The sequence below is a fragment of the Notolepis coatsorum genome, assembly GCF_963971535.1.
Source record: "Notolepis coatsorum genome assembly, chromosome: 19".
Classification (NCBI taxonomy): Eukaryota; Metazoa; Chordata; class Actinopteri; order Aulopiformes; family Paralepididae; genus Notolepis; species Notolepis coatsorum.
Window position 1 is genome coordinate 46,653,294 of NC_140183.1, and position 15,188 is coordinate 46,668,481.

The 15,188-nt window shown below is 41.1% G+C and overlaps 1 protein-coding gene across 3 annotated transcripts in view; it reads left to right on the forward strand.

The window, feature by feature from the left end:
* Window positions 1–5,334: 5,334 nt before the first annotated feature.
* gramd1a (GRAM domain containing 1A) overlaps window positions 5,335–15,188 on the forward strand; it is a gene marked incomplete at its 5' end in the record, with an annotated part of 78,170 nt that continues 68,316 nt past the window's right edge. For 2 of the 3 annotated variants that reach the window (XM_084335649.1, XM_084335650.1), the window contains one exon: window positions 8,026–8,492. In XM_084335649.1, coding sequence (XP_084191775.1) covers window positions 8,026–8,492 — 467 coding nt within the window. Of the gene's footprint in view, window positions 5,710–8,025; window positions 8,493–15,188 lie in introns of those variants that run through there. The other variant, XM_084335651.1, reaches the window with a different exon arrangement.

A 15,188-nucleotide genomic window follows, 5' to 3' on the forward strand; every position in this document is an offset into this window, starting at 1 on the left:
ACGGAGATCACAACCCATAGGGATTATAACCCCAAACAATATCATAGAATTACACCACTGCCCACCTTTCGCATGGAATGCGATAACTTGACTAGCCTTAATAATTTTGAATCCTTTCAAATTTGTGGTGCACATTTATAACCCTTAACGGATGAACCCTATCGATTTTGGTGACCCCCTGGCCTTTCCTCTAACACCACCATCAGGCCAAACATAATCCTACTTGTGAATGCGATAACTCCAATAGCTTTCATTCAAATCTTAAAAAATGTGCGGTAGATTCAGGAACACTGGAGGATGAACTCTGTTGGTTAACCCATGACCTTTCCTCTAGTGCCACCATCAGGTCAAACTTTCAATTTTAGAATTAGAGAATCTCAAATACCTTTTGTTCAAATCGTTTTCAAATTTGCAGTACAGATTCATGACCCCTAGCCTTCCTGCACCCCACTAAAACACTGCACACGTTGACCCCTTTGGGACGTTTTCTGTCCCATGTACTTTACATGTAATATATATATATTTACTTATGAATTTATTTAAAAAAAAGATGTATGAATACCATTATTAAATTCAGTCCTTAACATACATATAAAATATTCATTCATTTTCAGGATTTTAACCCCTTAAATACCAGTTTGTGTGATTGAAGCGTGGCTTATTTTCAAGACAAAAAACACCAAGGGTTGATTATTTTCCATCCCATAAATGCTAATGTCATTTTTTTTGGGGTGGGATTATGAGAGCCTGGAGTGTCGAAGATTGGCAAAAAAAAATAAGTTTGATACATAAAAATGTTTTGTGCAGTGACAGTGTAAAAAACACTGCACACGGTGTACCCTTTGGTCAAAAAACGTCCCTATTGACTCCCATGTTAAACACGTTTTTTGAAACTGACGCCATTGCAGATTGAATTTAGATTTTTATAATTTTTTTCATCTAGGCCCCTTTATGGGCATTTACATATGCATGATTACTAATATTTTTTATCTAAAATGATTTGAGAATGTTTATGGAGGTCTTAGTGTGGTGTGCATGCGTATGTTGAGAAATTAATGTGTGTGCATATGGTCATTTGCAGCCATTATGTGAAAATGGCTAGTACACAGTAATGTACTGTACTAGTAATGGTAGTACAGTAATGGCTAGTTTTCACATAATGGCTGCAAATGACCAAAAAAAAAAATGCAGACTTCATCTTTTGCCCCAGAAAAACTGCCTGACTTAATTTCAGGGGATATGCAATAAATCAAGACAAGGTTATCCCAAGTACAGTATGTACAGTATCTACAGTTGGGACGTTTTTTGTCCCAGGGGTGCAGGAAGGCTAGAGGAAGAAGCCAAGTCAAGTCAAGAGTTTTATTTGTCACGGCATACAAGTATACAATGAAATGCGGGGGGTCTTGCCCGCAACGATGTGCATAATACAATAGTAATATATAATAAGAATCCAATAGAACTACATTGTTCAATAAAACAAGTAAACAAAGTAGGGCATATCGGTATATGTACATGAGTTATTTACAGAGCATGGTAGGACATGCTAGGTCCTGTGGTAGTGCAATACACTGTTAGCTACGGATGATGCACTGGGTCTTTATGTACACTGTTATACAATGCTATATTATACAATCTCAAGTTATACTATACTATTCTTAAAGTGACCTTTCCTTTTGTAAAGTGACCATAAGCTTTAGTTAGATTAGTTTAGCTAATTGGTTTTAGTGATCCCATGACCTTTACTCTAGTGCCACCATCAGGCCGAACTGTCAACTTTCTAATTAGTTTATCGCCTGATCCGTTAGTCATACAGGCATGATAATCTGGTATCCAGAGATTTGTCTATTCATAAAAAACGTCCACTATATTGGAATTTCCCCCATCTTGAATTATTGAAAAAACACTTTTCCCCTACTCCCCTCAGCCTGTTCACCTGGTTTTTATCAAACATCTTCAAATGTGTCATTTAGATCATTCATAGGCCAAACCATATCACTGACATTTTTGAAAAATGTATAGTAAAAAGGAAATGATTTGTTACTTGTGAACACACTGTCCAATTTCCACCAAACTTGAGAAATATGTTTGCCGTACAATAGGGAGGCCTGTGAAATTCTGAGTAATCTTGCCTCATGGTGGCGCTATTCTCATAAACCTAAAAACATGAACTACTCCTCAATGGCCTAGTATTAGGGGTGTGGTCAAAAGGTGGATTGGGAATTCGGGCCGTTTGGGGATATACCCACTGTGGCACATGTCTAGTTATCACCTTCGATATCAGATACTGGTGACCAGTCAATGCCAAAGAGTACATGGACATGCAAGGCTATTAAAGGCAAGGCTGTCAAACAGACATGGACTGAAGGCCCCGTCTTGTGAGCTGGTGGGTTGAACATATTCAACAGGCCATGTCTTGTAATGACAGACTGTTTTGGTGCTCTCTGATGCAACATCTCAGAACGAATCAGCTAATAATAATAGTAATAAATCAGAGATCAGAGGTCAAAGATGCAATGAAAAGTGTAGCCAATTTACAACCAAGTAATAAAGAACAAAAAGAGAATAAAGTAGATAATGACAATAATAATATTCTTCATATATTATATAAAATAATGACAACTGATTTAGCACTTGAGTAATAACAAGACATGACAAGTGGGATGTATGAGCGTCTGTGTCAGCCGGGGCATGTTACTTGGACGTGATTCCAGATGTCAAGGATGTCCTCTGGGGCTGAACTGTCCATGGGTCTCATCTAACCTTGAGTTAGCCCATGAATGATAACGATGACAAAGTAATGGACAGCGTAATGCACTCCCACAACCATGTACGCATGTGGCTATCGGAGGGAGGGAGGGTGTTGAGAGAGACCTTGAGTTGACAACACATGAGAGGAAAACAAACCTCCAGGAAATGTTGACATATGATAAAACCTGTGTATGTGTGTGTGTGTGTATGTCTATGCACATGTGCATGTCTGAGGGTGGGGTCACACTGTCACCATACGTAAACACACACACACACACACACACACACACACACACACACACACACACACACACACACACACACACACACACACACACACACACACACACACACACACACACACACACACACACACACACACACACACACACACACACACACACACACACACACACACACACACACACACACACACACACACACACACACACACACACACACACACACACACACACACACACACACACACAACACACACACACACACACACACACCTCCCTCCCTCCCTCTTTCTATTCGCTCTCTCTGTTCCACACCACACATACTGCCAGGCTTTATTTTTAGCTCCGATCGGGTTTCCAGCCCCCTGCATTCAGCTCCGCGAGGCTCTCAGTAGCACAACTCTCTGTCACACTGGAGCAGCACAAACTTGCATCCCCACGTTGGCACATAGATGGGAGCGGAGCCGCCCAAGTGTTTATGGAGGGAGTGAGCCAGGTGGAGGAGGATGCCCTGCAAACGCATGAGGGGAGGGGTGGATGTAAAAATGCCAGGTCACCGCAGCGTTCCATTCGTCTATAGAAAGGACAGAAAAGGAGACAATAGGCTGAATGTCAATAAGGTGGACGGCTAAACTGACAGCAGGTGCAGAGGAAGAGCTTACACAAATGACTGGGTAGCATACAGTAAGTTATGCTTACAAATGATAATTTCCTATTTTAAATTGGCAAATGTCAAATAATCTAAATTAATTTGTTTTCCACCAAAACCTGTATTTCTCCCACTTTTTTGTATGTCTGATATATATATATTATAACAGGTGCTGCTGGTTATTATCTGAAGAGTGAGAGAGAATGAGAGGTACTAACTCTAACTCAGAAAAAATAGATCTTGTTTTTAATTAATCTGGTAGAACAATTTAAATTGGCTAATACTTTGTTTGAAACCAATACGGAAAGAAGTGTGTTCAAAGTGTTCAAAGTAAAATAAACTTTTAACTGTGAAGCACTGCTTGGGTTTAAATCTGTGTTTTAGTACATCAATAGAATCTACAAATACATACTTTTTTGTGTGTGTTGTGTGTCTTTAGGCCTTCATGTCTCACAACATATCCATCATCTGGAATGAAAAGCTCTTGTCAATACTTCCTCTCTTGCTTTCAGCCTTCTGTCAAGGTGACCTATCCTTGGCCCTGCGCATGTGGCTTGGGAGAGATGATATCATATCTCCTACAGGCTGCATCTGAAATTCACTAGTTCAGAGAGAGAGAGCGAGAAAGACAGTGGAGTGACCACAGGAAGCAATGCGGTAGAGGGAGCGAAGAGGTGAGATCCTGAAAATGGTAATTTGCCTATTAGACCAAATCAGCTATACTTTTGTGTTGCTATGAACATTTCCATGTCATATTTTGAGATAAAGAAATGTTAAATATATTTTACTGTCATATTGTGAGGCAAAGGCCCTATAGCCGGTTAATAAATAATAACTGCACACAACCTTATTAGACACAAGGGGTCGCACTACCCCTGTTTATTTACCAGACAAACCTATTCGTTTTTGTGTGACAGAAGCTCCTTTCATTTGAACCCAGAAACAATGGAAATAGATTTGCTTTACAATTTTAGATTAGGCTATAACTAAAGTTTGGAATTGGGCTATTAAATGTTTACCCAATAGGCCGGAATTAATTGAGAGGACATGGAACATGGAAGGCCAGTTGTGACTATAAGCTCAATTGTTTGCAATAGTTTGTTTTCCATTTGGAGGCCGAGAAATATGAACTTCTAGCGTATTTATCGGCATTTTCATACCTTGAAATTCTTATGGAACGTGGGACATTTGTCGCTTTCTGTGGTACTGACCTGTTAGCAAAAAGCAGCCGATCCGACACAATTTCATATTGCATTCATTTTTTTACTTGAGAGTTCAGTTCAGAATAGATAATACGGTAATATATAATAGTGTTATCCTTTCTTCTTCATAATTAATACTTGACGGTCGTCCTAGTTGTCTGCCTCGGCTAGACGCGCTGCCCCTACATCCTCTGAACAGTTATTTCCCCAGACTGTACCAAAAAGTTTGTCAGGGGTGTTCATTATGTTATAGTGGTGAGCAGCGTACATCTAATTACATAACCGGCTATTCCGAATCGCATATTTATGAAATTATCGTGCATTAAAGTAGTAAAAGTAAACGATTGTTCGCCGCCCACCCTAAAACGACGGCAAACACAATACTTTGGCTGATGATAATTATCTTTACCCCCGCCGTGCAAAGTGTGCACACCCAACTCATTGACTTCTTTTTCCATTTTACTTTGGACAAAAACGCAGTCTGGAAGTTTAAGCTAAGAGTTATAAAGCATTAGCTGTCCATTATTAGGTTGCTAAATACTTTTATATCAGGATGTTTTTTTAAGTAAAAAAATGGATGACGTTGGCTTAGTAATTAGTTTGCTAGAAACGTTAGCTTGCTAGATAGTCATCTTTTCGGGAGCTGTCGGCACGCAGAGTTTCGGGGTGTTTGGCTGCTATCTAGCTAGCTGGCTAATGCTACCTAGTAACGTTAGCTGCTGCTTCTTCAACCTAGCTTGTTTTCTCAGAGGATGTTGATGTGTTCCTGTGAAAAGGTGGATTTTAATGTTACACCCCGCACCGTCGCTCGGCTTGTTTTCGAGGCCGAACAAGATAACAGAAACGGAGGAAATTCATCAAATGGGAGGTAGGGACTGCAGCCTCTTGTTGTCATGAAGTGTTGCCCTGCTTAGGCCTGCTGGAGCTCACATACTCTCTGCCAGGGACTGTCTCCTTCTAGCTGAAGTAAACATTACTCTCACTACTAGCCAAAGTGTGGTCAAGCAATAAACTTGTAACAATCAATTAATTAATTACCTTTTGCTTACTTAAGACATACGTACACCCCCCCGATTACTTGAGATAAAGTAAACAAAGCAAGCTGAAGTAGTTGGAGACTACAAAATGAGAATCGGGGGAAACTTGTTTCATACCGCATACATATATATAACAATAGAGGCCTTGCATGGAATGTTTGTGTAGTTCTCTTTCTTCCACCATGGCTGCCTGTAACATCAACCATTGTTTTGTACATGGCAATGAAAGAGACAACTGTTGCTAACTGTTGCTAAATACATAATAATGTGGTGTCTTATTACTGGATCTAGTAAACAACTCACAGAATGGCAATATCACACCTTTCTAGTGTTTTACCTACTCTGCACTGCATAGAAATTAGGCATTTTCTTTCGAATGTGATGACCAATGGCAATTTACAGTCAGCCATACTGGAAGAAATAGAACTACCCAGACATTCAGTGCAAGTCCATATTCATACTCAATTTGCCTTGATGCATTACTAGGGCAGGCCATCTTGAAATCTGTCCTGACCCCGATATGTCTGATTGTCGGCCCGTGTCCGGTGAGGGTCCGAGATGGTGCTGGAGAGAGAGGTTCAGCGCAGGGATTATGATAGATTACTCTGAGCAAACAAGAGCATGCCAAGATTGTTCTTGTTCAAACAGATCACTGCAAATACTGTCAAACTTGCTTAGCCCTTGCTTAGAAGTGCCCGCTTTGAAGGCAAACAATGGAGTGTAACACAGTGACACACATTCCCGAATTTCCCCAAGGGGATCAATAAAGGAATATCTTATTTTATCTAGTTATCTTACATTGTGATCTCACAATGTTTCCAGATACCTCTTGTACTCGGCCCACTGATTTTCAGCGATGTGGTATCATTAATATCTTGTGTCCCAGCTGGCGGTGGAGATGTGCTCATTCTTTCAAACATGAGCCGTTTAGAGTTAGGGGTTCTTTTGGTAACTAGACTGCGCTAGAAAGATTACATTCTGTGCATCTTCCTGGATTGTGAATTTGGTGTTTGGACTTTGGCCTGTTAGGGTGTCACTTAAACAGCAGGGCTGAAATTCATCTATTTCTGCCTGGTGACAAATGTGCCTTAAATGGTCTCTATCTCTGTCTTCTATTTAATCTGGTCAAACTGTTTCCGAGTTATCATTTGAAAGGAGCAAACCTCGCATAGTTTCTGACTAAAATGTTATCCAAACACTGGACATGTGCTACCCTATCATAATATATATATATATATATATGCCTATTGATCAGCTATCTTAAAGCGAACAATATTTCACAACACAAACTGTCATTTGATACCTCCCATTCCCAGAAGGCAGAAGCGGACGATCAGGCAGTAGTCCAGTCATCATCCAACAGAAATAGCCTTTGCCTCACAATAATTTGATCCAACTGAGCGGTTTTACTGTGCAATGTTGCATTTTTTAAAAGGGCAGTTTTCCGAAAAATAGTGTGATAGTTAGTTAGTTAATGAGGCTGCTGCACCCTGTTGAATACAAAGTCTCTGTTCTCCTCAGCCCCCAGCTACTACCGGACATAGATGTGTCTTTCACTCAAAGTTCAACTTTTGCAATGATGAGCCTGATTGTGCAAGTGCATGCTTTGTGAAGTCTGCTGAAGGGAGGAGAGAGCGGAGGCTTTACTGAAGGAGAGAGAGAGAGAGAGAGAGAGAGAGACCCTGGACAGTGGGAGGGGTGGCGAAGAGGAAGAGGAAGAGGTGTGAGGCACAAAGGCCACCCAGCCTTCTTGCAGCAGAATTATTGACTGTGCTACACACTAGCTGTGAAGGAAACCTAGTGTGCTGGACTACTGTTCTTACATGGATACTCTATGGATAATCTTTCCTGCCTTAACATGAAGATGTCTCCCTGAACGGCTTACCTGCACTGGATATTTGAGAAATGCTTTGCCTTAATTTTAATTTACTGTCTGTTATGGCCTGCTGATTTTGCCACGCGGCAGAAATTACGATAGGATTTCCAGCGAAGTTCCTCAGAATAATTTGAAGCATAAGCATGACTGCAACCACCTGGTTAGTCACACAGTGAGCCTTTGCGCCTCTTCCTCTGTGTAACAAGCCCTCATTCGGGACCTTGAATTGGCAGAAACATAGACCGTTAGCTGAAGTTAAGTCCTAAGGAGGATGACAATGTCCATGCCAGCAGGCCCAGAAGGCAGTGTTCTGGCCCAGCCGATCCCGATCCCCACGCTGAAAGTACTCCCCCCGTCCTCGGACACAGAGTCGTGGTCCCTCTCTCCGAGCCCCAGACCCACCCGCCGCCACCGCCACCACAGACCCCACCGCAGCAGGACCCGGAACAAGAAGAGGAGCGATGAAGAGCAAGAGCGAGGCAGCTCTCCCAAGTGCCACCTGCAGGGAACGCCACAGATCGTAGTGGAGGCGGATGCCGGGGAGAGGAGGAGCGCTCTGCAGCGGAGCCCCTCACCTTCCCCCTCCCTGGCCAGGGAAGAGCTGGCCCGGGACAGCCCCTCCCAGGACCTCCTCCTGCCTCCATCTCGTTCCTGGTCGCGCAGCTCGTCCCCCAACCGGCGCTCCCGCTGGTCCCTCAAGAGCCTGCTGAGCAGAGATTCTGACGGGGACAGCTGCAGGTTAGTGCTCTGGCTGTTACAGTCCCAATCACATATCAATAATACAGAGGAGGGTGCCTGCCTGTCCGTATCTCATTCTCACAGCATGTCTGTGTGAACAGGTGAATACAGGACTATCTTAGCAAATGTGTTTTCCTCAAGAACGGCAACCCCAGACGGAGGCATCATGGGCAGTCGGGCAGGGTCCTCCTATCAGGGCCGAGCTCCATTTATCTTGTACAGCAGCAGTGCTGAGGCTCACTGGCTTGGAACAGGGCGTTCACAGCACCAGTGCTATGTGCTTGACTGTTATGAGCCACTTGGGCTTGTAGCTCTATAAAACCAAAGCCAATTTGCATGAAGGTACACACCAGATTTGCTTGTAATGGGAGATCTCCCATATAATTTGTGTTGAAATAGGGCTTATATCTGATAGATTTAAACCCTACATTCAGACGAGCTTTCTGAAATGTCACAACAGGACAACAATTCTGAACATGAATGGCAGAGTTAATTAACTAATGGCTGAAACCACAGAGGACAAATGATGCTGTTAACATCCTTATTACCTCCAGTTGATTCATAGCAGCCACAGTTTGATGTTTGCACAGAAAATAGCATGTCAACACTGAGATGATCAGGATTCAGAGCGCAAGCACGTTGCCGTCTTCATTGCAATGCTAGACTATATGCTAATTGTCAACACAAGCTGAATGATTAAACAGATATTACTTCATATTTTCAGGAAGAATGGAATATTAAGTTGAATGACTTATTGAACCAAATTACCTATTTCAATTGGCTAACCCACAAGTTAATGTAAAACATAACTTGGAGTTGTCAAGACATTGAGAGGACAGTGGTAGCAGCAGAAAAAACAGAGCTCGTCAGTCACACGGAGCAAGAGGCGGGGTTTATGCACCACTCATTTTGCTTCTGATGCATGACATCACCTTCAGCCAATGGAAGCGGGCTCTCTGTCTGATGATGTCACCTCAGTCCAATGGGAGAAGGCCCCTGGCAGTTCTGCAGTGTGCTCCATGGCTGTCAAAGGGCAAGCTCTCCTCCCTCCACATCAACAGCTGTGCCCTTGTCCTGTTAATTTACCAAGCCGTTTATTGACCCACTTTATCTTGTTTTGTCTAATGAAAGATGCCTCAACCTTGGAGAGGATTTTAATAATGGTTTGACACTGTATCCAAAACCTGAGGATTTACTGTTTTGAGACCTGATGTAGTTGCAACATTTTAGTAGACATTTTAGATCAGAAAGAAATTGGGCTTTAACATTATGGAGGGTCATCTGTCTCTTGTGAGATTTTAAAGATCCAGTATAATGGATGTTTTAAGTCACAAATAGCTTATTGTGGAATATTAATGTCATAAGTATATTTTTTTCCACCTTCAGATGTATGATTTGATTTGTTATAACTGTTATATAGCACCCTCTCTGAGCACAGCCAATTATCAGTAAGCTATGGGGGTGTGGCTTGACACTATAAAGAATCTATTGGCCCATCAATCACTCAATCCCATCTAGCTGAGTGAGACGACTCAGCATAGGAGTAGTAGTATTAAGCATATATAATATAGATGCATCTATAACATAGATGCTTGATCAGCTAGATGTGACTGATTGGCCAACAGTTACGGTATATCATTTTAGGTACATTTATGTCAAGAAATGCAACAAGTTTGAAAAACACGATATTCATTTGACTCAATCTTTAAATTCCAGAACCCAGCGCACATTTAGCCTACCAGGCTAAGTAACCACACACACAGATCATCAGTGAATCTGGGTATTTGACTAACTTTGAACAGAAGCCAATCCTAGAAGCTCCTCTCTTTTCGGCCTAACAGTAACAGCCAAGTCTGTTTTTATGTGCATCTTCAGATGGTAGGCTGCTTGCTCAGAGAACAGTACTCCGGTTATTCTGTTATGCTGAGTATGAAGCGAAAAATGACTCCAGATGTAGGCGATGGACGTTGATAACATTCAGAAATGAAACCAAAAAGGCCAAGGTTCTGATTCTGCCATAGACTGAATAGCTAAATGCGATATGGTGTCAAATTGCCCTATGTTTGAGATTTTACAAATCTTTGTTAGAGATTTAGGAAATGGGCCAATTGTCTGCTTCTCAAGAATTATTTTCATTTTCCAACCTAGACCATATTGTTCTGTCATTGATTCTGACCAATATCTTGTTAATTGGACCACAAGTCCAATGAGCAAGTTGTGTTTTTTCTGGGCGATCAAGAACAGAAGTCTGACTTTAGTTAACATTATTTTTCTGTTGTGCCACGTCGGCTCCTCTGATTGGAGGTGGGAGAGCTGCAGTGAACCCCAGCGCACCCAGAAAAACACAACTCGCTCCATTTGAACAGTTTATGGTTGGAATCGATCAGATACCAGATCATCGAAGAATAGTTTCTTGGTTGAAAATAATCGGAATCTCACCTTTTCAAATACCTCCAGCCCAGGCTCCACGTCAGACGCTTGATCATCATCTCGGAACAAGATTGCCATCTACAATCATTAGAAGAGTTGCCTCTAGATAAACTTGTGCGTGACAAACGGGGAGGAAGAGGGTTTATGTCTTATATTTTCAAATCATAGGGTGAGAAGTGTTAGGAGTGAAATGTAAATTGAAGAAGACCTCGAGTGTAATGGACCTTTATTCAGACCGTTATTCAGACCTTTATTCATCCCCTTGGGGAAATTCATGTGTCATAGCAGCAACAGGAGGAGCGGTACTATAGGCAGGATAATAGGACTAGAATATAAAAATAAAACATAAGAATAAAATAAAAATATCTGCAACTGGATCTCTGTGTGAGTGAACAGGTGAGACTTGTATACTATCACCCACTATAGCACCCACGTTTTCAACACCATTTGATGAACATGGTTACTCAGCTGAATAGGGCTGCAACGATTAGTCGACATAATCAACGACGTCGATTATAAAAAATCGTTGGCAAGAAATTGTTGCGTCGATTAGTCATTTTTTTTTTTTTTTTTTTTTGTGCACTACCTATCTTTGTGAGAGTGGCTTCTCAGGGTTCCAGACAACATCATAACATGATGATCCCATAGCAAATTTTGGACATTGAAAACATTGTTCCCCTGCAGGAGATGATGATCAGACTAGACACATAATACATTACACACGCACTCCTCTCACTCACACACAGCGATCAGAGTAAGACACACACATACACACTCCTCTCACTCACACACAGCGATCAGAGTAAGACACACACACATACACAAATTACACAGTACACACCTCTCACTCACACAGCGATCAGAGTAAGACACACACACAAATTACACAGTACACACACTCCTCTCACTCACACAGCGATCAGAGTAAGACACACACACACACACACGGACTCCTCTCACACACAGCAAACAAAAGACCTAGAAGTCTGTCTGATCTGACTCATCCCCCTCTCCCCTTACAGCTGTTCCACGTCACCCTCCTGGTCCTGGACCAAGTTACAGCCCCATCAGCCGCGGTGCTGGGGGCAGATGCTGCTAGTTATTTATTTTTTATTATTTTTTTTTTAGTTATTTAAAGTACACTTCCACTTTAATTTGTATTATTTAATTTATTTATCTTGTTATGAGTGATTGCTGTATTGTTCTTCAAATACATTTTCATTTAAAGTGGCTTAAGATCCAAATTAAAATTTTTCATGAGTCATTATTTTAATTTGCTATGGGATCATCATGTTATGATGTTGTTGTTTGGTCCTGACAAGAGTCTCAAAGTCTGGGGTGATGGTAGACAAGCAACTCTGAGGTCATGCTCAATGTCCAATCTGTTCCTCTGCTCTGTCTTCAGCTGGACCAGAGCTGAGAAGCCACTTTTTTTTTTTTTTTTTTTTACATTGGTTTTCGATTGGTCGACTAATCGAAAAAAATAATCGGCAGATTAGTCGACTACCAAAATAGTCATTAGTTGCAGCCCTACAGCTGAAAGAGTTGCGCCCTTCATGCTGACCTGTTGGCCTATTGCTTATTAACAGCGGAGGAGTGCGCCGAATGCTTCCGCGTTTTCCCTGATTGGCTGCGACACGCCCCGCGGAGCGGAGCGGCAGAGCTTGCGGCATTATTTAGCCGTAAACCGCCATGATTCTCATTCGAAGCTTAGCTCACCTGGCAGCGCGGCGGTCCTGCGGTCCGTTGGTTTCAAGTTCGAATTCCATACATTTTTTAATTTAAATTTTTTTTAACGTGTATTCTTTCGCCGGTTAAGGTTAGGCATGGTTAAGGTTAATGTTAAGGTTGGGCATTGTTTCGGAGTTGGTTAAGGTTAGAAAGGTTAAGTTTAGGCGCTGTTAAGGAGCTGGTTAAGGTTAGAGTTTGTCTTAGAGAATGGCAATATTCTTTCTATGGTTAAGGTTAGGCATGGTTAAGGTTAAGGTTAGGCATTGTTTCGGAGTTGGTTAAGGTTAGAAAGGTTAAGTTTAGGCGCTGTTAAGGAGCTGGTTAAGGTTAGCGTTTGTCTTAGAGAATGGCAATAGACAGCCTATTTCCGCACTGCCGCGGTCACATTGTCACATTCTTGCACTCCTCCGCTGTTAAAAAGCAACACGCGACCTGTTAACAGTTGTACAGAACTTGCTTGTCGCTTTGGATAAAAGCGCCAGCTAAATTTACATTTACATTTTGTCATTTAGCTGACGCTTTTATCCAAAGCGACTTAAAAGTTTTGTACAACAAGACAGCAGGAAGAGTACAACTCTATCAGCTGAGTAACCATGTTCGTCAAAGTGTTGAGTGCTATACTGCTGTAGGATAATAACACTTAGATAGGAATAGAGTCAAATGCCTTACTCACTCAGTGGATCCAGTTAGTAAGGTTTATTAACCAGATCAATCAAATCATTACAACAATAGAGAATATGGCTGGAGATCTCACCTAAACAGACCAGCTCCGTCAGTCAGGTAAAAAGATCCCAACTGGGGAGCGGTTAAGTACCAGGTGAACAAAAGGGGGGGAGAAGGGGGAGGTTTGGAAGGGGGGGGGGGCGTTGTTTACACACAGATTAAGAGGTCTTGGCGATATATTCCACACTGCCCTGTCAAGGCTAACCGCAGTAACTAGAAAAAAGTCAAAATTGAGTTATGAGTGAAATTGAACTTGTCAATAAATGTTTTATCTTGTGACCAAGTTTCAGATGTTAATGTCGCTCAGTTTTGGAGATATGGGGTTTTAAAAACTGCAGTAACTACAAAATCACACTCAAAACCCAGGCAGACCGCAGTAACTTCCAAACAGTGAAGCTGAGAAAAATGGCTTTAAAGTTGACTTGCCATCCAAAATGTGTTATAAGTAGATGGATGATAGTACCCAGATTTAACATGTATTAATGAAGTAATCTTTAGGCATACAAAAATATGACGTAATTATTTTAATTAACCCCAAAAAAAGCAGATACTGCACTCTGCTGCACGATTTCCTTAAATAATTATACAGGTAATGTACAGGCAAAGTGCAGTAACTTCAAATACAATGTTGTTTTCCCTCCAGCTTTCATAACTTAACCTAGCCATTTTGAAAATCAAATTTAACACCTGACTATATTGGAATGATGATGATCCAAATAAAATGGCTAGGTTAAGTTATATGAAAGCTGGAGGGAAAACAACATTGTATTTGAAGTTACTGCACTTTGCCTGTACATTACCTTTAGTCGACCGCGAAAGATTGATGTGATTTACTATCAATAATATCACTATGTACAGCCCACCCTGGTATAATATACAAACTACAAATACAAATAGCCAACCCAAGTCTACTCTACCCTGTACAAATATACAATTATCCGTCCTTACTAAGTCCTAGTCTACCCTGGTATAAATAAACATCGAAACAGATGATTAATTAATATAAATGTACATAATATACAAGCATGATTGAAGGTGTGACTATATGAATGAGTGATATGTGAGTCTTGGTGCAAAGTGTGAGAGTCCATGCAGGGTTCAGTAGTTAAGTCTATTAGTTTTAGTATTTCTAGTCAGTGTTTCTATTTTAACACTAAACATACAATTACACAATACAATCTCATTACTATGCCCCCGACAGGCTGTACATAGTAAAGCCTTAACTTAAGCCTCAGTATTCCCAGTTCTGCCGAAGATGTAATTGGAATAGGAACATTGATGCATGTTCCGGGCCTGCCCATGTCTAAATTCATATTGGACCTCTATCCCCACAGAACCAAGGATAACCCACAGGGGGCGACACATCTATGATAAAGGTCACTCAAAAACAAATGCACATTTATTAGAATTGCTGTTATCACCGCCAACGAATGTATAGCCATGCAACGGAAAGATGAACAACCACCTACAGTACATCTGCTACAGTAGATGGACTAATAATACATTGGCCTCATGTTACCAAATGAAAATATAATGTATAATCTGAAGGTAAAGCCTGTGCTTTTCGAACATTTCTGGAGACAGTCCACAACATGTTACTCCTTTTATGTTCAAATTAGTATATAATCCAACTGTCATGTGAGTCAGACATGCTTTTTTCTTTATTTTCTTTTTATCCTGCTCTTTCAACTAAACTGATACACAAAGGCTGTTATTTATTCCCTCTCTGCAAGTATCTTGTTTTATTTATTTATTCTTCCCTTTTATTGGTATTCATATTATGATGTTTTGTAATGTTTGTATTTATTCCTT